The sequence below is a fragment of the Clavelina lepadiformis genome, chromosome 1 (genome assembly GCF_947623445.1).
Source record: "Clavelina lepadiformis chromosome 1, kaClaLepa1.1, whole genome shotgun sequence".
NCBI classification, from domain to species: Eukaryota; Metazoa; Chordata; class Ascidiacea; order Aplousobranchia; family Clavelinidae; genus Clavelina; species Clavelina lepadiformis.
In genome coordinates, this window is record NC_135240.1 from 23,775,882 (window position 1) to 23,800,295 (window position 24,414).

General features: G+C 34.6%; 2 protein-coding genes across 3 annotated transcripts; both read left to right on the forward strand.

The window, feature by feature from the left end:
• The first annotated feature begins 430 nt into the window (after positions 1 to 430).
• Positions 431 to 6,881, forward strand: LOC143463797 (glutamate--cysteine ligase catalytic subunit-like). Its single transcript, XM_076962115.1, has 15 exons — positions 431 to 652; positions 884 to 996; positions 1,669 to 1,785; positions 1,893 to 1,958; positions 2,071 to 2,187; positions 2,303 to 2,361; positions 3,426 to 3,631; positions 3,774 to 3,907; positions 4,106 to 4,227; positions 4,284 to 4,396; positions 4,543 to 4,740; positions 5,083 to 5,239; positions 5,402 to 5,460; positions 5,583 to 5,703; positions 5,828 to 6,881. Exons 1-15 carry the CDS (start codon positions 500 to 502, stop codon positions 6,040 to 6,042), a joined length of 1,950 nt encoding a protein of 649 aa, XP_076818230.1. The 5' UTR covers positions 431 to 499; the 3' UTR covers positions 6,043 to 6,881.
• Positions 6,882 to 13,431: 6,550 nt separating this feature from the next.
• LOC143463813 (glutamate--cysteine ligase catalytic subunit-like) lies at positions 13,432 to 23,666 on the forward strand. Of its 2 annotated transcripts, XM_076962116.1 has the most exons (15): positions 13,432 to 13,641; positions 13,723 to 13,835; positions 17,433 to 17,549; positions 17,704 to 17,769; positions 17,859 to 17,975; positions 18,119 to 18,177; positions 18,993 to 19,198; positions 19,832 to 19,965; positions 20,548 to 20,669; positions 20,834 to 20,946; positions 21,815 to 22,012; positions 22,355 to 22,475; positions 22,569 to 22,636; positions 22,768 to 22,888; positions 22,959 to 23,666. In XM_076962116.1, exons 1-15 carry the CDS (start codon positions 13,489 to 13,491, stop codon positions 23,126 to 23,128), a joined length of 1,878 nt encoding a protein of 625 aa, XP_076818231.1. In that variant the 5' UTR covers positions 13,432 to 13,488; the 3' UTR covers positions 23,129 to 23,666. The 2 variants fall into 2 exon arrangements, with proteins under 2 accessions (XP_076818231.1, XP_076818233.1); XM_076962118.1 differs by lacking the exons at positions 13,432 to 13,641; positions 13,723 to 13,835 and adding an exon at positions 16,366 to 16,589.
• Positions 23,667 to 24,414: the final 748 nt, after the last annotated feature.

The following is a 24,414-nucleotide window of genomic DNA, read 5'->3' on the forward strand; positions in this document are numbered from 1 at the left end:
ATTTGATTAATCATTATACCAAGTTTTATTATTTTTAAATTGCCATACTGGAAATATAGTAGGTTTTGAGAAGAAATTGTGCTTGCAAAGACGCAAATTTTGGCAAAATAGCATGCACTGAAACCTTAATTCTTGGTTTATGGTTTATTTATCATAAATTCAAGCAGCCAACTTTTCCAAATTTGCTTAAGTTGTAAATTGGCATGAAAAAGCAAAGTTTAGCATACACATTGTTAAGTTTTATGCGTGCTTGCGTTAAACTTTTCACTTTGGCTGAATTGCAAAAACTAACTAAAAAGCATCTTAGGTGTGTTAGTATTAGTATATAGCCTGCAGTTTAGCAGATCTTTCAGTGCCATGTAGTTGCCTTTCACTTTATTTTCATATTAAGGCAAAAGATTTTATTTGTGTCAAAAAAAACATTACTGCTATCTGCTGAACTATTATTTTTTACAAAGTGAAATTGTTGGGTGAAGAATAATCAACTTAAAAAACAATTATGGGTATGCTAGAATTTGATGGAGAACCTTTGAAATGGAATGAAATAAAACCTTATGTGAATTATGTGAAAAAACATGGAATAATTCAATTTTTGCATAATTATGAGAGACTTATGAAGAGACCTGAAGATATTCTCAAATGGGGAGATGAGGTATTGATATTGAGGTAGTTGTATATCGGCAGGAATGTTTGTGAAAGTATAACTTTTTTTCACTGTTTTTTGGCAATTTTTGACAATGTCCCATTGGATATAAACAACAAAACTCGGTGAATGGAAACATGAAAATAGTGATGAAAAATTTTGTGTCAGCACAAAAATGTTTGTATGTATGTGTTCTGTATTATATAACCATCTGTAAACGTGGCCACTTTGCGTATGCAGGTTGAGTACATGATTCTTCGTTTTGATCATGAAAATCGCAAGGTGCAATTGTCTTTGAGAGGAGAAGACATCAGCAAAGTGCTGCAAGAAAAAGAAAACAGTGGTGCTACCAAGTAAGCAGCAAAGTTATTCCTATGTTTTTTTCAGATTTGCAAATTAACTACGTGCAACCATTTGCATTGATGCTTTTTGTGTAATTTGTGATGTGTAGTTTTGTGATTCAAAACGAAAACTTCACTGTGACAACGGAAACTTCCAATTATGCTGCAATTAATCAATAATAATGCAATAATTAAATTATTATCAAGGGGCTTTAAATACCGCATATCGCAGACACAATTTTTCAAAAATTGCACAGTTTTTGGTAAGGGCTAATGTAGGCTAAAGGAGGAGTGCAAATGACGTACATGCATTTCAGGGAAGTTTGCAAGTAGAATACATTTGACTTGAAAATTAGTTAGCATCCTATTGTGCGAATGAAAAATTCCGAGACAAAGTTTGTGGGAAACATTCGTAATTGTAGTTCAGTTAACGTTAATAGGTATTCCTAATTACTTGCAACCCTATTCAAAGGGTTTAATTAATGTATAAATTATATACATTTTCCAATAATTTGCCCCGAATTGTTATAACTTATCTTTCTGGTGATTTTACCGGAAAATGTTTTATTATCTTGCATGACCTGTTATACAGTGTAACATAAAGCCATAGGTGTATAGTAAAACGTTTTACGTATACACACTATTTTTTCATCCATTATCAGTTTCTTAATTTCACTGGTTTAGTTTGACATCTCTATGGAGACAAGAATATGCCAGTTATATGGTGGAAGGAACTCCAGGTGTACCATATTTTGGCAATATGGCCCAGTTTAATGTTGTAGAAGCTAATATGAAATTGAGGTAAGCAGTGTGTGTATTTCATACAGACATGTATATATTTATTGATCTTTGACTAAAATGTCTCATCAATATTTATGGTTTCTAAATTGCAAGAAGACTTCTTTTAGGAGAAAGGAGGTGCAGCAGCTATTGCAGCCAGATGAGCAGATCATGAGTTTAACAGTTTTTCCAAGGTATGTATTTGATTAATGAATAGACTCCACTTCTTATTACTATAATACCGGTAATTCGAATAGTTACAGTATTTGCGGACTTGCTGGTGTTTTGAATGCAATTTTTTTACAGGCTTGGATGTTTTGACTTTACAAATCCGACGTACAGGATAGAGGGCCCTGAAACGAATCCTGTCTCACGTTCTCTCTTCTTTCCGGATCAAGCAATCAGCAGTCATCCAAGATTTCCGTTAGTAGATTTTTGTGACTAAAGCTTTTGCACAGATTTTGTAATCAGTGATACTCAGATATAGTTTTACAAAAAAGTTTGGGCTTTTGTTGATTAATTACATTTGAAATTTCAGATTTCTGACCCAAAATATCAGGGAGAGAAGAGGAGAGAAGATAGCAATTAACATTCCAAGTAAGCATTGTGCAACTTATTGCATGGTGTTTGTTTTTGTATGTAAATAGGATACAATCAATCTATCAATATCAGTTGCATTGCATAGATGCTACTGCGCAATAACATTACAAATAAAAGCAATATTGCGTCATATATTGTGCCAAAGATGACAAGTGCATGAGCAGGTGTCAATGCACGTATGTTTGAGCAAACTACAGGTGCGCCTTCAATCAGTGGATACCAACTGAAGCAACTCCCTTAGGGGATGTTAAAATTGGATTTTCGAAGTGGCAAGCAAAGAATTTTAGAAAATTTTGAATTTATGAGGAAATTGTCCAAAATTTAAGCAATTTTAGTTAGCTTACACACTGCAGCAGTTGTATATTTTTAGCCAGTCCACAGGTCCTCCGTAAGACATATTTTGTACTTTCACTGCTTGATTTTCTTCACGTACTATTATGGACATGTAGATGCAACTAGCCTGCTGTTATTTAGTCTGGCCCAGTCTGGAAATTCTTTACCTGATATTTTGGTCATGATGGACAACATCAAATGACTTGTTTTAAAGCTCTTACCTTTATGTCACAAGCGAAAATTTTTATTGTGTAAAATCATTGCTGTGTAGCAAATTATTTGGAATATAGGGGAGGTGATGAACACCTTCACATAGGAAAGGGGAGGCAGTGTGTTGCAGAGGTTGGGAACGCACCACTGTTAGCTTCAAAATGATATTTAACAGATTGTAGTAAAGTGTAGTTTTGCGGGCAACTGTTTCTCTTGCATTATGCAATGCTGTTTCACTCTTTATACAAGTACGCTATCTTATAGTACTCCTTTAATTTCTCTTATCAAATAGAAATGTTTTGGATTTTAATAAAAAAAAAGGTATTAACATTACCTTTGTTGCATCAACACTTAACATTAAACTTGACCAAATACTGTAAAACATTCAATTCACTAGAATCGCAAATCTAAATAAAATAACTTTATTTTTATCCTACTTCGAAATTAAGTATGGTCTACTACTGATGTTCACTATTGTTATATTTTTTATATTAGTAGTACACAATACTTTTATGTAGTTTTCAAAGATACAAACACTCCATCCCCGTTTATTGAAAAATTCAACGACCCAGAGGCCCAGCGAGCTGCCAAGCCAGACCATATTTACATGGATTGCATGGGGTTTGGGATGGGAAATTCTTGCTTGCAGCTAACCTTTCAAGCATGCAATGTAGATGAAGCAAAACTACTTTATGACCAACTAGCTCCAATCTGCCCAATAATGGCAAGTATAGCAATGGCGTAAATAATTTCAGTGACCTGTGAAAATTGGTTCAATAAAGAAAGGCTTGCTATCTGAAGGCATGACCCAAAACTTGTCATAGCTCATTCATATTGAGTTAAGGTTTTTAAATATTTACCTGTAGATGGCTCTAAGCGCTGCCGCACCAATATATAGAGGTTATATAGCTGACATTGATGTGAGGTGGCAAGTTATTGCCCAGAGTGTTGATGACCGAACACTGGAGGAACGTGGTCTTGAGCCGCTCAAAAATAATGAGTAAGTGTTGGCGACAGATTTCTACTTAAAAATAAATTCTCAAATTAATACATTGCTATATCTTTTTTTACTGTTTATGCCGCTTGTTTATTCGTTTTCTTTCATTGCTTTTATTAATAAAAAAGTATGCAAAACATTTCAGATGCAGTTTCTATTAACCCAGCTTTGATTTCATGATTGTATTTTGATCATTTTCAGGAGAGTTATTCGTAAATCTCGTTATGATTCCATCGACAGTTATCTAGAAAAGAAATCCAAAATATTCAACGATATTGACCTTGAAATTGATGAGGAGACAGAAAACACTTTGTTAGAAGCTGGTAATTATGTCGATACATATTGAATTAATTACCTATTTACCGCCATATGCATGCAGGCATTGATGAATTACTTGCAAAACATATTGCACACCTGTGGATAAGGGATCCGTTGACCTTGTTTTCAAAAAAAATCGAATTGGATGATGAAAAGGTTTCTGATCATTTTGAGGTAATTGACTTTAAATGGGATAATTTTTCATATTTAGGTATAATTAAATTAACTTGAACGTTCCTACTGCAAAATATTAAAAATTGCTGTCGTTGTTTGGATATGATGAGATATATGACATGGACATAAAATGGTTCATTTTGTAGAACATTCAGTCAACCAATTGGCAGTCAATGAGATTTAAACCACCACCGCCTGGTTCTAAGATTGGCTGGAGAGTTGAATTTAGAGTTTGTGAAGCTCAACTGACTGATTTCGAAAATGCTGCTTTTGTGGTCTTTGTTGTTCTTCTGACAAGGGTCATTCTCACATACAAGCTGGACTTCCTTATGCCATTGTCCTGTGTAAGATTTACACAAAGAATGTTTTTACGACGCTTTGTTTTCAATGTATTTTTTTCATTTCTCTGTTTATGGTTATGCCTCACGTCCTCACAAACATATCACTTGTCACCGCCTTGTTTACGTAGACCCTGCCAATTTAATTAAAACAAAATTTTGCCTGCAGGTCAGTTTTTATATGCCCTAAGCCTTACATTGTCTTGATCATTTCTGCATCACTGTATAAACTACCAGTACGCAAGTACAAACATTCAAACGTATGAGTGTATAATCGAAGGGGATTACTTCTATAAACTAGTTGCTTTTATGAAACACTTTTAAGCTTGGCCTTAAATGCTATTTTAGGTGGATAAAAATATGGACCGAGCTCAGAAAAACAATGCTGTGCTCAAGGAGAAATTTTATTTCCGTCGTAATGTGATCACAAGCAATACCCCTGCCTGCTGCACACAGCTATGTTCTTCAACCAATGACTCCATAAACTGTACAGACGATATATCAAGTATAAGAAAATTGCTTGTTCACTGCTAATAACTATTTCAATAGTTAGTCAGCTATTCGTATATGTTTGAAAAAATATGATATGATCACTTTAAATTTATATGTATTTTGGTTTTGTACGTAGTGGTTTCATTTAACGGTTGTTGTGTTTTACTTCTTACAGACGGTTTACTGACAGCTTGCTGTGAGGAAATGTCGATAGATACCATCATCAATGGAAAAGTAACTTCATATTAGTCGTATTTAAAATATTATCTCACACTGTGTAAACTCCTATTTGGAGTATATTTTCATTGAGGTTGATTGGTTGATTTCATTGATTCTCAACATTGTGTTGTTTGCAGGAAGATGTGTTCCCTGGATTCATCTCATTGATCCGAAAATACTTGGACAGTGTCGAAGTTGGTGTGGAGGCAAGATGCAGCATTCGGGAATATCTTGATCTCATTAGCAAGAGAGCATCAGGTTTGCTGCCTTTATTTCCCTTCAGTTATCGCCACTGTTTTTGCTGCGTGAAAATGTAGATTAATTTTCTTTCAATTAGCAGTTGTGCTGAAATTTTAACTGAGCCAGTCTTGATTTGTTGCAGGAGACTACATGACTGCAGCACAGTGGATGAGGCATTTTGTTACATCCCACCCTGAATACAAGCAGGACTCAGTTGTTAGTGACTCGATCGCTTATGACTTGTTAGTGAGGTGTGACCAAATTGAAAAGGGCGAAGTCACCTGTCATCAGCTATTTGGGATGACTAAACATAAAAGCGAGTACATCGCTGCCAATAGCGACACTGCGCGCTCTTAACTTTAATTGGTAATATTTGAAGAGAGACGGCTGTTAATTCCTTCTTTATCTTGCACTAACATTATCGCTGCACGTAGTATTTCAGAACGTTCTGGGCACAGAAAGTTTTGCCTAATTTCGTTTTTGCTAAACTTCCCTCCATCCAAAGGTATGCATTTCCTAACAAGCTTGTAAAAGTCAGCATTTGCAATATGGGCTGGCATCATAAATGGGCGTTACTAGTCATGTACGCCGAGTATGAAGATTTTCCAGGCATGTAGCATGCCACTTGACGTTGCAGATTCAATTATTTTCATGCTTACACTAATTAGACAATTTTTCTGTTAATTTTATTAGTTTATTATACTTTTTCATGAGCAAGTTCCTGCGAGTCGATCTTAATCAGCGAAATGCAACGTAGCAGTTATTCTATAACATATTGCGGGGTAGCAGACGAAATACAGCTTAGAGATAATCGTGAACATAATGCCCAGCATTTATTAACCCATGACTTAAAATTACAAATGGCCTACTCTAAAGTTTTCTCATACTGTTTTTATGACATTACAGATTTTGTACTCGCCGAAAAATCCTACCTTGGCGTCTATGTAGCAAGTGACTATCATGTTTAGCTAGCCGTAACATTTCTAGTTAACTTTAGCAGAATCTCCATTTAGTGGCCATCTTGTGTCTTGCATATTATAAAATTGTTTTGGATGTTGCTTGGAATAAGTTTTGGTTGCATCAGTTAATTATGACTCAGCCTATAATCATTTGCAAAAATACATTTGTCATCGATTTACGGTATAAGTTGTTTGTAGTGCATGCCACAGTTAAAAATAAATTATGATATTTACAAAGTGTGTTTCTAGCTTTTCGGACGTTATTCAGCCTTAGCAAATACAAAAATTGTCCATATTGTCTTTCCCTGACAAAATAGTTAAATGCTTATCTGAAAATTGTGACTGAAAATGGGCCGGGGCTGATTTCAATTATGCTATTTCCTCAAACCTTTCATTCTAAGCTATTTTTCAGTTTCTTATTAACCTAATACGTTATAACATACGAATTGAAATCTAAATCGACATTCTATTCTGATCTAAATTTAATTAAACCGAACATAATAGCTAAAATTAACTTACTTCTATCTGCCCATACCTTAAACAACCGAGCTATTTCTCCGATGAAATAGTCACTTTCTTTTTATTGTGCGTCCAACCCTTTTAAATCACGACCGTTGTCCAGTTTAATTTTAGGCGAAGCCTACACAAGTTTAAATCTTAGGCTATTTTCAACATTCAACCCAATCTAGAATCCAGTTACAGTACTTAAAATTTCATTTTTTAAAGATTTCTAAGGGCTAAGAATTTCTATGGGCTAGGTTCGAGCCCGTGGTCAGGTCATTACCGCAGTTGCATCTTTGAATGACAGTTGTAGTGTTGTACTTACTGAAGTTGTTTACTAGCTCTTTTAGGCGCTATCCAAGTTTAGTTTTATATATACTGTAGAACGGTGAATAAACTTTAGAGCCAGAGTGCGAGTGTCTATCGGGTGTTCAATGAATGCTTTTGTGAAACGAATGTAGAATTTATGTTATAAGTGATATCTGTTTTTCGTATGAACTTTTCTGAAACGTGAAACATCCAGAGGACTTAACTTTATACGATACACGTTTAACTGATGGATTTTTTTTAAATAAAGACGCAACCTCTCTGAAAAGTGTGATGGGGTCAAATTAAATGAGTACATAACAGAATAATGTTAATGATAAATCCCAAATCTCACGCGATCTCTGGTCGGTAGATAACGTGTCTGTGTCAATAAACCCCGCTTCACCTGACTTCCATGAAGGCTACGTGTCCTTCGCTGCCAGCATAAATTGCAGACAAACAGCAGGTTAAAATCTCAACTAAAACGTTTATTGGAAATAATGAAACATAATACATTCTTTCAGCACAAGCATTTAAATAGCACGCCCAATTATAATCATATGCAAAAATGCTCCGAGAAGTTCCAAAAGTTAGGAATAACGCCATCTGACAAGACTGTGTGGACCTAAACGCCACACTAGCTCAAATCTGCCAGCACAAATTGCAGACAAACAGCAGGTTAAAATCTCAAACTAAAACGTTTATTCGAGCTCGTGAAACATAAGACATTCTGCCAGCACAAGCATATATATAGCACACCCAATTATAATCATGTGAGGAATGCGCCGAGAAGTGCGAAAAGTTAAAGGGGTAATGCCATGTGGCATGTGAGTGTGGCACTAAATGCCACAAGATCAACCTTTTTCAAATTTGTTTAGTAATTTGTGTAACAAGAGCTTTAGTTTGGTAGTAGATAGTTGAGTATAATTTTGGCACTGGAATTCCAATAAGGTTGAGACGGATTTGCTGTGTGACGTACATTTCATCAAACAATACATTTTTACGTCTTCGTCTCAAACGTTGCTCATGTTTTTACACATTTAGGCTAAAGAATATTCGATCCAAGGTATTGCTAGCTGACTGGCTAGCCATAGAGATAGTTGATGTTGGTTTGCAATGTCCCGTACTAATTTGCTGAAACAAGAACCACGGAAAATGCGGATATAGGCTACTTACACAAAAATTCTACCGTCGGCAAGCAGGCGAATAGCAGTGCCAGGTAGAAAGCTTTGGGTAGCTATAAGTTATTAAAACAGAAAGTGCAGCCTTTAAAATATGATTGCGAGTCTTTGGGGTGGAGTGAAATAACAGCAAATTATTTGTGCAGTAAAATCATATGCAAAGTATTTTAAAAACCATGGTATTTTGCTTTAATTCAATTTTTAAATAACTATCGGACTCTTTTGGAGAGGCCGGTGGACGTTCTAAAATGGGGCGATGAGGTAAAAGTTTGATTAAACTGCTGAAACTATTTTTTAAGTTTATACTTTTCATTCTCGTTTTGTAAATATTTTGGTAACAGGTTGAATACATGGTAATTCGTTTTGACCATAAAAATCGCAAAGTTCAACTTTTCCTGAAAGGAAATGAAATGGCAATACGTAACAATAAATATTCTTATGAAAACAATAAAAGTAAAGAAAGTTACGCGCGAATTATTCGTTAAAACCTGTTTGACGTGTTGTTGAAAATCATTGACGTCGACGTCGCATAACGCATGGCAAAAGCTACAGGAAGCTTCACAGCTTTGTTATATTGAGTTGTTACGTCATCAGGCGACCGGATAATCCAATGTCGGTTAAACGAAACGAGATACGAATCATCGAGGAAGCACGTTCTGTAAACATAAACAAAGCATCAACAAAATAAATGTCTTGTGACCAAATTGTAAAATATTACTGCTAGCCGATCAGAAGATATTAAACAAGTTTTTCCTTCGTTATAAGATCTGCTCATTAAATAATTTAACTATTCATTCGAACATCTTCGTTTTTTTTTACAATTCGTCTTAAGCAATCGGTTTTAAAATGTTGTGAAACCAGGTCGAAATTCCACGCAATAACATAAGGACAATTGTTTTTGGTAGAGAAAACAATGCATAAGAACATGCTTGCAGCTTACGAAACAAAGCTAAAATTCGTGCAACAAAATCACATATTTAAGTCTGACGTCATATTTTTGGAAGGGCGACAAACAGCGCCCAGTAAGAGCAATATAAAGTAGTTTATTGCAATTATTTGTTTAGGCCTTCAATATTCGTTTTAGTTGTTGTAGTGGAAATTACAAGAAAGTAAATTAGGCTATTTTAATTAGTCTAGGTCTAAACTCTAAACAGCTAAAATCAACTTCTCCCATGCCTATATATGCTCTCTTAGCGACTAACCAAACAACCCCTGTTGTTTGCAACTGACTGCGTGACCTGATTACGGTGAAATAATTAGTTTTTATGTTTAATAGCAGGAGAGTGATAATGGTAAGGAAAAACAGCGGAAACCAATAGAGGTAATGAAAGAGGCTGCAGAAAGAGTGTTTGGCCAGAAACTTCTGTTGAACTGTTAATTCCACCACTGTTTTGGTTGAGGCAAACAACTGTGCTTGAAATTTCTTTGCGACCATATTCTGATTTTATTATTAGAGACATTACTTCCATTTTGAAAAATTTAACTTTCAACGAAATTCTTTGTTTATAATGGAAATATATAATGAGTAACAACTTGCTCCGTAGTAGGGGTATAAATTTTTACACCGGATTACACTTTTTAAACCGTTAATATCTCATGATTACCAACCTACATTGGCATTAAATATTGCCTTTCTTTAGATTGAGAGTGACGTTTAGAAGGTATAAAAACTTGTACGCATATCGATAACTATAATTAATTAAATGAAATAAGTGTTATGATTGAAGTTATGCAACATTTGTAACCAAATGTTTATTTGTTGCTTCAATTGGTATTGAGCCGCAGGCCACAACTATGGTTGCGAGGTTATAGCTTACGTTATTCTGTTCAAATTGAATGAGACTCATATCTATTGGTCATGAAATCTTCCGCAGCCAGAATTCTGATACTGTTGTATTTGCATTCAACTCGACAAAGTTTGTCAACATGAAATGTCTATTTAGTGACATCGTAATTTATTCCAATTCCACTGAAGACCAGAATAACATCGCGAGTTAGCAACTTGTGTACTAGACCGACTACTTATATCATAAAAAATCGTGCACTTCATTGCATAAGACACGAAATGGTGTAAGACTGTAGGCATAAATTTAAATTTTCTCGACACGTTTGTAGAAGCTTGGGCCTTGTGATTGCTTACAACGCTAACATAATCTTTCAATTTACATAATTTCAACCACAACGCTTATTTCATTATCGTTAAAATTAAAAACACAAGATATAGGATAGAACTCTGAAGGTTAACTTTATTTTTGATTTTTCTACAGCAAATTCTGCAAACATGGGCTTGCATCAATACTGATATGCATGTTGCTATACCTTCTTACGTCACTATCTCAAAACAAAGGTAACATTTTATTCCGAAGTCTACTACGGCCCGCGGGCCGGATCCGGCCGAGATTAGTTTGTCCGGCCGCCTCACTGTACCACAAATGAGCTTATTGTATTGTAACCAGGTCAGATGTACTTTTAGGGTATCTGACTCTATTCGTATAGCATCGGCATGTCAATTCTTGTCTTTGGCCAGAATAAAGTATCAGCACGCCTTAAACTTATGAAATGATTCGGCGATAATTCCTCACCGCTCGAGCCTCAGTTACCGATCTCACCTTTGTGTAAGCTCCGATATAGCCTACACATTTTCGTGTTTTCATATTCTTTATATCGCCCGGATTTGAGACAACACGCTAGTTTATTCTTGTTTGCTTGTTTTTAACCAATTCAGAATTTTGTGTTAGATTTGAGTCAATATCGAACAATGAACCTCAGTCTACACTGGCTCTACGTCATCCTAAGTTACATTTTACTAACAGCTGATCATCGAAAACTTATAAGTATCGTGTTTCAAGCTTAAACAGGTAGCATAGTACATAGTAGCCACAAGAGACATTTATAATGGTCCCTTGGTAAATGTAGGCAGCATTTATACTGGTCATTATTAAACGCTAATTTTTACAGTGTCTATAATGGAACAATCACAAGCCAACTAGGCCTATAGAACAACGCTCGTATAGTTAGACATTACGTTTTATTTATTTCCTTCTTTCGTTTAAGTAGTGACTTTCCCTTTTGTGTCCAGCCTATCTGTTTTTTTAGCACATCTTTTTTATAACGCGAGGGTTGCCCTTTACCCAGAGCAATATAAAGAATCCCAGGTGACGCGAGTATCGAGTAAAGCCCACGTAACTGAACTTAGGCTATTTCAAATATAACTCCGTCCAAAATCCACTTTACAAAATATTAAAAGCACTGCTGGTACTCATGTGGAGTAGTAGCCTATACTCATAGGTGGGCAGTACCGATACCGTCGTTATTTTGAAAAAAAGTACCGAATAACTTTTTCAAGAAATTTCAGTCAGTCCCGGTACTCGGTACTTTTCACGTGATTAGTTCAAAATTAATAAGAAATTAACAAGTATGTGTTCAAAAACACATTTTAATTAATCCTTAATACCAATTTTGGCATATGTTGATCTTTTTTAAGCTAGAAATGTCAAGTAAAATTGTGAACGAGTAACGTCACATATGTCTTGACCAGGAGTAACCTCTACCGGGGCATAATTGCGGAAAATATTGCATTTGCAGCAGCATCTTTTACACGAAAAGTACCGGTACCGGCAAAATATCGAACTACTTTTTTCAAAATAGTACCGAATACCGGAACCGTCGGTACATTTTTTTGCCAAGTACCAGTACCGTTACCGACGGTGCTTTGAAAGTACCGACTGCCCACCTCTGCCTATACTGCAATCACTATTACAGTACTAAATTTCAGACCACAAGCTCGACTTGTGAATAAAAGAGTCTGGGTTCAAACCGCCAATGAGCTAGCGTCAAAGTACAAACGGGCCAGAATAAGACTTTCTATGGGAGTGGTTCAAGCTTATCTTTATATCACTACGGCTGTTGAATCTTTGAATGACAGCTGTAACCACGGAAGTTGTTTACTTGCTCTTTCATGCGTTATCCAATTTCAGTATGCATTGAACCATAAACAAACTCTAGTTCAGAGACAGCGCGAGTGTCTGTTAAGTTTACATAAAACGAAACGTGAAAACGATTGTAAATTTTTTGAATGATCTATCTATTTTTCGTATGATGTTATGTACTTATGTGATACATTAAAGAAGGTAGTTATCCAAAGGAGTTAACTTTAACTGAATTACAATTTCCTATTAAATGAATGGTTTATAGACTGATTCAAACTGGATAGCCAACGTCTTTGAAAACTATGTATTGGAAAGACATTAGATGACAACGTAACAGAATAGTCTAATATTAGTTAAAAGCTAATAATTTTATGTCGGTAAATACAGTAGAGTAACTTGTGGTACTGTACTTGACTAAGAAGAGGTTTGACGGTATATGCTTGTGAATATGATAGTGTTTTCTAATGCTTTACAAAATCTCGATACGCTATAGCGGTGATGCAGAACTAATGTGGGGTTGGTCAGATAAACTTTTTAACATGTATTCAGCGTGTTTTCTTATAACAAGGGCGTTGTCTGGCAGTATATAATTGCATTCAGTTTTGGCACAATTCCCAGCTAGGTTATGATGGATTTGTTGTGTATCGTACATTGCACCAAACAGCGCATTTTTACGTCTTCATCTCAAAAGTTTCTTAAGTTTTTTTATAGAATAAAGCATTTAGGCTGAAGGGTATACGAATCATTGTGGGTTACTACTTGACTGGCAAGCCAGGATTGTATTGTCTGACACCTTGGTATTGGATCGTAACGTCCTGATATGCTAGAATAAAAAAAATAGATAATAGGCCTAAGTAGCCTACCCACTTAAAACAATTTTTTTTGACAGCAGGGAAGCAAATAGTAAGTAGTGCCAAGTGGAAAACTATGGGTATATTAGAATACGATGGTGAGTCTTTGAACTGGAACGAAATTAAATTATATGCAAAGTACGTTAAAAAGCATGGTATCGTTCAATTTTTAAATAACTATCAGAGACTTTTGGAGAGGCCGGTGGACATCCTAAAATGGGGCGATGAGGTAAAAGTTTGATTAAACTGATGAAACTATTTTTTTAAGTTTATACTTTTCTTTTTCATTTTGTAAATATTTTGGTAACAGGTTGAATACATGGTAATTCGTTTTGACCATAAAAATCGCAAAGTTCAACTTTCCCTGAGAGGAGATGAGATTTGCAATATTCTGCAGGAAAAAGAAAATAGTGGCATAGTCAAGTAAGATATATCATTTCTATTTTTCGATTTGAAGCTTATCTTTATTAATTGTATAGTTTAAATTAGATTCACCAAACAACTTTAGATAAGTTACAACTTTAGATGCAGTTTTGTTTTTAGATAGTTATTATAAAACCGCTTAAATATGAATTCACGCAAACAAGCTTTCTTTTTGAGAAAAAATGTCGGGCCAAAAAACAGAGAGAACTTATAACTCAGACATACAGTCTGATCAATAAGCTGTATCTCATCAGCCGAAATATCATACGTGCGGATAACAGTGCATTCTTTGTTACCTTTCAGACAACTAAAGTAAAAAAATTGCAAGCGAATTAACGGTCAAACTCTGTTTGACGTGTTCTAGAAAATCATTGACCGTCGACGTCATTGAAAAACTTTCAGTCAGCATTGAACTTTCGTTATTTTGTTTACATCGTAGCATGTTTATGTGTAGGTTTGTTAAGTTGTAAATAATGATGACAGACAATGCAACTAAACCATTTAAACAGCGTCCTTCAAAAAAAGATTAAGATAAAATGTTATGGTTTACTTATTGACACAGTGTCTCTCTTGTTTGACTCTTCGACCTTACTTTAAAACTAGCAGTCTAACCAATGCCATGACGCGAATGTGTTAAAATTATTCCAACACAAAGTGTCTCAGCTGCTTTTGTTCGCTACTGGGCGCACCTCTTAATAGACAAAGATTGACGTTTTATTTATTCTTACTGTTTAGTGTAATACGCTAAGCCAGGGGTGTCCAACCCGTGGGCCACATTTGGCCCGCGGGTTGGTTCTGAGTGGCCCGCGCGGTATTTTTCGAAATGCCTTAAATTATCAACTGAATCGCCTATGTAATTTATGGCGAACTTACATTCCGAGAAATTGGCATTTATTGTTTGCTTTCTTTTTGTCTATTGCTCTATACTATAAAGCAATAGATAGTAGAGATAATACATAATATGGATAATAGAGCAATAGATAGATAATATACTATAGTCTCTAGTGCAGGGGTGCACAAGTGTTCAAGTTAATTTTATTGCATCAAATTTTATTTCTAAGATTAGAATTTTGGTGTGAGGGTTTTAATTAGAAATTAGCAGTAAACACTCTAGTGGCCCGCGCAATCATTCGTAAATCGCATGTGGCCTTTTGGCCAAAAAGGTTGGACACCCCTGCGCTAAACTTATTGAAGGCAAGAGGCTCCATCATTAGCACCAAAAGCAAGTTTCTAAATTCTGCAAAACATTGACAGTTATACTTGAATTTTTTTAAGTCTTTCAAAATCAACCTTCCTTTTACTACATCGTTTTCTTCAAATGTTCATCTCGAAGTTAATCAATCTCTCTTGCGATAATGTTAAGTGTAATTACTAGGGCAACCAAAAGTCAATATGGTCAATTTTTTTTTACCTGCTCAGAATGCTATGAAACAAGCACAAAACAAGTTTCAGCTTTGTACGACGTGTGGTATAGAAGTTATTAGGTCAGATAAAGTCAAAATGTTACGTTAGGTCAAAATACGGTCAAATTGTTTCGTTAGGTCTTTTTTTTAGGTCAAAATCTATTAAACTTGTAATTTTGTAACCATTTTGTAATATTATTCTTCCGTTTTTCTCTTTTCTTGTACCGCAAACAATTCCAGTCCCGCAAATTTTACTTAGAACCAAAGCCACAAAGAGAGGGAAGGCTTTTCAGCGCGTTTGGTGACGTCACGATGTGACGTCATTGCATTTGAAACTGCAAGTTGTCAATCTTAATACGCAGAAACGAAAAAAAAGTCAACACTAGAAAAGCATTTTGTCATTTTTAAATGCAGCTTTAGATTAGAAAGTTGCTGTAGACAGTGTAGAGACTGTCAGTACAGCGTTTTTCAAAATGAGGTGAAAATTTAAACTTTTTAGGTCAAAATAAGGTCAAAATGTAAACTTTTTAGGTCAAAATGTAAACTTTTAAGGTCAAAATGAGGTCAAAATTTAAAATTTTTAGGTCAAAAAACTGGTTGCCCTAGTAATTACGTTTTAATCAGTTTTGGTTGTGAAAATCTTTTTCCGCCTGATGCCTAGATTACGGTCAATGTTAAACAAGTTCTCAAAGCAATAAAGAGGTTAGCGTTAGGAAATACCATGGATCGATTGTGTAGCCAGGTAATCAAACAGAACTTAAGGTTTGCTGTCATAGAAAAGCTGGAAAGTTTTCAGTAATTTCCTCAGTCAGTTAACAACTACACTATGAATATCCTCGGTAGTTTCCTTAACTAGCCTCCATAAGCGGCATCATAAACGTTTGGGCATACTTCTATTCTGTAGGCTACGTGTTGTTGGAAGTTGGAACATAAGATTAAGCAACGTCATTTCGCTGAAAACTATAAACAGACACAATGCATAACGATATTGGAAGGTTTACAACTCCTCTGATATTTGGAAACATATCAGACTTTAGTAAATTTGCAACTGTGCCAAATTACCATGTCATTAACAGCGAAGTGAAACTAACGAAATAAAACTAGATGCGACAGCTACGTTGTATTTAGACCAACACGGGTTTTATCTTATTTGTAACCTGTTTGCCAGGGTAATTTATTTGGCAAATTTGGCGCATTGCCTGCAATTGATCGACGGGTGGTGAATACAGATGCGCTGTCTTGCAGTGATTTGTTTTTGTCGACCATACAGGGTTGACAAAAGGGTTAGTGCTATAGCGTTTTTGGTGTATCTGACTCCACTGTGGGTATTTCGAAAAGCGTTGACGCCCAGGTAAGCCCCCTCTCAAGCTACAAGAAATGTGTATTTATTAGGCTACATCGATTCACTCATTCGATTTGTTCATATACAATCCCATAAAAATTGTTTACAAGAGTAACTTCAAACTAACCAGAAGATATTACCTGGTTACATTTACGCAGCATTCATAGAACCACACGTTATAAAAGATTCTTGTTTGCTCGTTCTTAACCAACTCAGAGTAACGTCAGATAGCCTATAATGGTAAACAATATGACGAAATAGCTATCGGTCTGTGCGACATGTATACAAACAGCATAAGAAATGATAGGCTTCGTTAGGTCTTGCAGAGTTCCGGCGCTTATAACATTGTCAATGCGTCCCAGGTCATAAGGGACATTTAATAGTCGCTTAATACATACAGGCAGCATTTATACCGCTAACGTTAGGATTCCAGTTATTTTAGTACTGTATCTACCAAAACAATGACAACCCGATCACTAAAACGCCACTATATTTCAGCAATAAGGTTTTTTCTCAAAATAATACGTTCTTGACTGCCACAGTGTTAAACAGTAAGAACACCTGCCATCTAAAGAAGTTGTTTCTTTATTCCCTTCAACTATTAGTAAACTGAACAAGTCCTGATCAATTGTTGTGTTTTGCAATAAACGTTGAATCGATGCGCTCACAATCGCATAAAACCTTTTAGAAACGCTGACAAACAAAACGCGCAAGCGTTAACTTAAGTTATTAAGATGACGTTCGAGTTGTGAAAAACCGGCTATCGCAATAGCAAAAATGAAAGGGCTTACACGCCGGTATAAATTGGTAAGTTTCTGCTTACTTTCATCATTTCATGCGTTATATATTTAGCTTACCATCTTCGTGGAGACATGAATATGCTAGTCACATGCTTGAGGGAACACCAGGTGTACCTTATCAAGGAGATATGGCTCAGTTTAAATATGTTGAGAGTAACATGGAAATGAGGTAAGCAAATTAATGGCGTTGCAGTATTTGTTGGCATTTGAAATTTTGCTATTAGATAATCATGGAGCAATGAATTTTGTTTTTAAGAATCAGCTTTCTGTTTGCAAACCTTTGAATACATTACATTAAATATTCCATACGAATTTACTCTTAGGAGAAAAGAAATACAAGAATTGCTTCAACCCAATGAACAAATAATGACTCTAACTGCATTTCCCAGGTAACGTTTTGTAGTTAAAGAATTTACTTTTAATAACTACGTCTAAAATCTGGGTGTATGTTTATACTGTACATTGTGCGATTTCGTAGACTTGGCTGTTTCAACTACACAAATCCTTCATACAAAGCTGACAGTGCAAAGTCTAATCAAATTTGTCAGTCTCTATTTATTCCCAATGAAGCAATAGGAAGCCACCCAAGATTTTTGTCAGTAATGTCACACAGCTAGAACTAATTTTTTTAAATTCTTTCATTGAATATACCACTTTATTGAAAGCATGTCAATTAAGCATAGTTTTTAAATCTAAGTTTCATTTTTAACTTATAGTGTAAAATTTCACGAGTTTTAGGTGTCTAGAAAGGAGCATCAGAGAAAGAAGAGGTGAAAGAGTGTCTATCAATATACCAAGTAAGGTTCCTTAGTACATCGAGCAAAAACTGAAATTTGCAACTTCAATCTACTTTTGCAATAACATAATACTCAGTGTTGTAACGATATCTGTCAAAGTACAAAAAGACCTTTACAAAATGAATATTTTTCTAAACAATTACAAGTTTGTTAAAAAGTATCGACCAGACTAATTTGTATACATCCATGACGTTATAGTAACCAATTTAATGCCATGCATACAGTATTATGCGATCTCAAAATAGTTTTTAAGTTAAAGGCATTAACTTGATTTGTCACAAGTCCCAGTTTAAATTGACTATACTTGACTTGAGTCACACTCACAACTCAAACTGAATCAGAAAACATGATTTGGTCTAGCTCACAGCCTACTTTATTATAGTTCTCAATTGCTAAAAGAATCAGAAAAAACATTTAGGTTAACTTGTTCCAGTCAAGTTCAATCATAACAGTGTCATAACTTTACTGATGGATTACTTCAAAACTATCTCCAAACATTTTCTAAATATCTTTTAACTAATTTCTTTTTTTAATTAAAGAAAATTCAGTGCAAAAACTGCATTTATTAAAAGAAAACTAAAACTCCGCCTGTTTATTTATCTGAAAAGTTGTTTTTTTACCATACTGTAACTATGATGTATATACAGATAGTTTTAGACACATTGCTTTAATTTGCGAATAACAAACAAAAATATTAAACTATGTTAACAAGATTTTTTTTCTGATATTACATATCTTCTAACAGTTAAATTTTGTCCATAAAAAATCTTATGAAATTGACATTTTTTTAAAATCAAGTTTTCTTATTTCCATAGTTTTTAAAGATACAAGCACTCCATCTCCATTTATTGAAAAGTTCAATGATCCAGAGGCGAATCAAGCCGCCAAACCTGACCATATCTATATGGACAGCACAAGTTTTGGATTTGGGAATTGTTGTCTGCAAATAACCATTCAAGGCTCCAATATGGATGAAACAAAACTGCTTTATGATCAGTTAGCTCCTGTTTGCCCAATAGTGGTAATTATAGTATGTTTACAATATAAACTGTTGTATTTGGCATGTGTCGCATTATATCCGTGGCCTCAACAATGTTAATTTGTGAAATACTAATAAAATACAATTTCACTTAAGGCACATTTTACTATTTGGTACATTGCACAACATGAAAACATCCTTTAATTACAATGTGATTGAAATAAAAGAAAGTTTAATTTAAAACATAGTTTAAGTTTGTTTAAAGAAAATTGTAAGAAAATTGGAAAAAATTCAAGCGCTGCCAACCGTCCATTACTTTGTCACAATGGCACACTATAATCTTGTCACCAAAAATGTTATGGACTTCAACATTTCAGTGATGTCACAATAGCACACACATAGTTATAAGCCCTATTCTATGACTAATATATTGTGGTGACACATGTCGTAATACCCCTTTTATAAAGCATTTTGATTAAAATTAGAAATACTTTTAAAAAGTTTTATGACACATTAATGGGTAGTGGCACACAGTTTAACAACCACTGATTTAGATAGTGTTATTATCCTAATATTTCTTACTGAATATTTTAGTATGTTTTAAGCATGTACCATTAAGTATGTATTTTAATTTTATGTATTATTGCTTTCATCATATTGAAAACTTATCTTTAGATGGCTCTAAGTGCAGCAGCCCCTATATGGAGAGGCTATTTGGCAGATGTTGATGTGAGATGGCCAGTTATTGAGCAAGGCGTGGATGACAGAACTCGTGAGGAACGTGGCCTTGAGCCACTTGTTAATAATGAGTGAGTAAAACTACCCACCCAAAAATATGAAGGAGTCGTCAAGGGCCAGAAAATGCTATAAAATCTTGTTTTATTATACAGCGAATTTACTAAAACTGTAATTACTCGAAAAGTTCCGCATAGAGATTTTGGAAATTTTGCACATAGTTTTAGTATGCCTTGAGGATAACCTCCCGCAAAATGCCATCAAAAAAAAAATTTCAGACTTTTGTAACAGAGGCACAGTATCAACAACGGAATATTTTTGGCCTCAAAAACCTAATTTTAGCTACTTCCATGGCAGTTTTTAACCCAAGTCTGCAGGCAACCTAGGACATTCAAGCACGCCAACTGGTAGGGTAATTCTCAGGCTAAACAAAAACAAGACCATACCACTCTCTGATTGTTCTAGCCAGGTATTTAAATGCTTTTCTAAGAGTCTAACAAAATCATAGAGATCTTAGTTTTACCCTGTTTGACGGCTTCTGAAAGTAAAGAAAACTGATAGCTACTTTTTACCTTTTTATAATATCGAGTGTTATATACTATTGAGCCTTTGTCATCTAGTGTAATAAAAATGTTTTATTAACATCTTTTTTGCAGAAGAGTCATTCGGAGACCTCGCTTTGGTTCCATTAACAGTTATTTGCACAAAGAGTCAAGAAAATTCAATGATGTTGCAATTGAAATAGATATGGAGACAAAATATACTTTGCTAGATGCAGGTAATTAATACAATATATCATAAGTTCACGTATCTTCTGTACAATCATACATACATATGCATTTATATACAGTACATTGCAAAAAGAAATAAACATATTAAATAATTCAGTGTTGTAGGTGACTGTGGTTTTTATGTCAAACTGGCATTGTATTTTGCAATCAGGTGTTGATCAATTACTTGCACAACATATTGCACACTTATGGATGAGGGATCCTTTAACTTTATTTACAAATAATATTGAAGTGGATGATAAAAAGGTTACTGATCACTTTGAGGTATAAAAAAGCAAAGGTTGTAATCTATAAATTTATGACACATAGATTCTGAAAGCTGACATGTTTCCTTTTTGTTGTAAACAAAAATGAATATACAACCAGGACAAAACAATTAGTATAACAATTGTATCTAAATATGAACTAGCTCCTGATAATAATGCTGAATACACTGGCACCTGTCTCAAAAATAGTCTGGTAAAGAGCAAATAACATACTGAAACCCTAAGTTTAATACTATAAAGTTGCCAGTATACTTACAAAATGCAAACAGTGACACTTGCTTGCAATGAATGTTGTCATGAGTAGGGTAGACCTGAACTGGTGGTATTACAATCTTTATCCTTGGATTGTGGAAAGTTTTTGCGTGACTTAAGCTCAGCGATGACTCTTCATTACTCGAGCTCTAGTTACCAAGCTTGTCAAAGTGAAAGGCAGACAGAAATACATTTTATATTTGGTTTTTAATATTTTATGTCATTTTGCCCAAATCTGGAAATGTTTTCCAGGACCACTGAACAGGAGTGTCGTTCATGCCTAGCCCATGGGCATTACATTGATAATGCAAATCAAACCTGGCTTGCACTTTTACAATCCTTGGGCAAGTCATTACTATAAAATTGTATCATTACTATACTATAATATCAAAATATCATTACTATACTATAAAAAATCAAGAAACCAAAATAAAAAATGTGTGACAATCAGAACTTGCACAAAGGCTAGTTCGGTTACCGGGGCTCAAGCCATGAGGAATCATCACGACGATTAAGTCATGCAAACAGTTCCCTCAGTCCGAGAATAAACATTATCATACCATACCAAGCGCTCTTACCTGTAATATAGACCTTAAAAGCCTTGCATTTTCTAGAACATTCAGACTACCAATTGGCATTCGTTGCGATTCAAACCTCCTCCTCCTGGCTCCGACATTGGCTGGAGAGTTGAGTTCAGAGTTTGTGAAGTGCAACTTACCGACTTTGAAAATGCTGCCTTATCTGTGTTTGTTGTTCTTTTGACACGAGTTATTCTGACATACAACCTGGATTTCTGTATACCACTATCATATGTAAGGTTTTTAATAATGTTTTTGTGCCATTAGCTGCTATAACATTGTTATGTTTGCACTGGGATCATAAACCTTGCACTGAGATTAGTTTCTTAACTACCACTCTACCACCACATTAAACAAACAAAAATAGCGGTTAGTTTAGCTATGACCTATCATCCACAGTTGGCTAAATGTGACCTTTAATTCTTTCTAACAATAAAAAAGAACATTAAAAGCTATTGCTAAATGTTTTGCACTTTCAAATAACCACCTGGCCGAATTATACAAATATTAGCTTATGTTCAAAAGTACTTTACTTGGCATAACACTCTATTAATCATTCAAAAAATGCTTTTATAGGTGCATACAAACATGACCAAAGCCCAGAAAAACAATGCTATAAACCTTGAGAAGTTTTACTTTCGAAGCAATATTGTTTCTTGTTGCTGCAGGAATTCTGACTGCAAAAACCATATAATTAGTAGGTCTATTTAGTTAAGATCTTTTTGCATTCCCAAGTATAAATTAAACATGAGTAATCTGTTATGCAACAGTATTGGCTAAATTTTTACAGGTGATGATGAGAGCTTAACTGAGGAACATTTTCAGAAAATGTCAATCAATACCATCATCAACGGAAAGGTTTATGCAAACAAAGTGTTGACTTTGGTCATTTCTGACAAAATTTAATACTCTACATTAGTTTAGTTATAGCATCATTGGGTTTATTTTTAGTCTCTTTTTTATACAACCTTAAAAATATTGTTTTGCAGAAAGATGTTTTTCCTGGTTTTATATTACTGATCCAAAAATATTTGGGTAGTGTTGACGTAGATATTGATACAAGATTGAAGATCAATGAATATCTTGATTTTATCAGCAACAGAGCATCAGGTTTGCAATTTTATCTTCAATTATCTTGTTTTTATTTTGAAAACAACTTACATAAACGTATTTTTCACAGGAGACTACATGACTACAGCACAGTGGATGAGGCATTTTGTTACATCTCACCCTGAATACAAGCAGGACTCAGTTGTTAGTAACTCCATTGCTTATGACTTGTTAGTGAGGTGTGACCAAATTCAAAAGAGTAAAGTTAAGTGTTATCAGCTTTTTAAGACGGCGGCTTAAAAGGCCTTGACAAAATAATCATTCACAAAAAAAGTTTGCATCATTTTCGAGATTGTAAACAGTAACACTTGTTTGGTATAACAGTGATTGCCAATTACTAACAAAGCATACCACAGGTTTGTGAATAAACCTGCACAAAAATACATAATACATATATTTACCTATTTCTTATATCTTACAATAGGTTTTCTGTTATCGCACTTACTATTAAAATGCATTGATTCATATGGCTTTTTCTTGAAAGTAGTTGCACAAAGAAGTGTGTATCTGTGAAATTTTGCACTGTTCAGGTTTCTTGAAGTGAATTTATTATGAACACACTTTTTTATTACTCCAAAGTACATACGCCTAATTGTAAGTGTCTATAGCAAACAGCATGCCATGTTATTTCTTCCATATTTTTATTTCGCTTGTAGTTTCAAATAACGTGATTTTATTTGGAAAAAATAATGTTCGGTAGACTTTGAATCAAGCCTTACCTTTATTTTGCATCAAAATTTGAAGGAATACCAGTAATAAATACAATAATATACTCACACATTTTTCTTCACTACATACATATATGTCAGTAACACACCACATAAGTGTAAAATCAGGTGCAAAGAAGTCCTTAAGGATGGTCTGAAAACAAAGTTAAATTCCTATTCTAACACTTAATTTGTGGCCTATAACACGTTGTGATACACTATTCCCGCTGTTAATAGAGCTCGGTTAAGCTGTAGAAATCCATTGCCATCTGAATCTTTAGAAGAAGCTGTCCTCCAGCATCACAGGCGGGTTAGCATATTAAAATTTACTATTGACAAACGCCTTCACAACGAAAGGTAACTCAAACTTAACTGAGGCAGTAATTAACATTAAACAAAACTGAAAGCAGCATGTGCATCTGTCACATGAAGCTGTGACCAAATGAATGACTGACTGTGGTAACGTAATCACTACACAAAACACTGAAGTCACTGTAGCAACAAAGAATAAACATAGCACAATAAAATATTAAAGCAAGGTGAAGCGCAAGTTGCCACAAATCCAATAATTGTGTTTAATTGAAAGCATATTCAGCAGTGAGTTACATGTTTCTTGGTTAAACTGAAAATTGGTATGCTATGATGCATAGGTATGAATCACAAGCAAACTTGTAGGTCTTGTTTTCAAATAATATTCAATTGGATTATAAATTGGTTGCACATTACTTTGCTACCATTACAGTAAATACAAAATTATAAAATTTGTATGAAACATGTGGCAGAGTGAATAATAATTAAAAGATCTCAGTACAACATGTA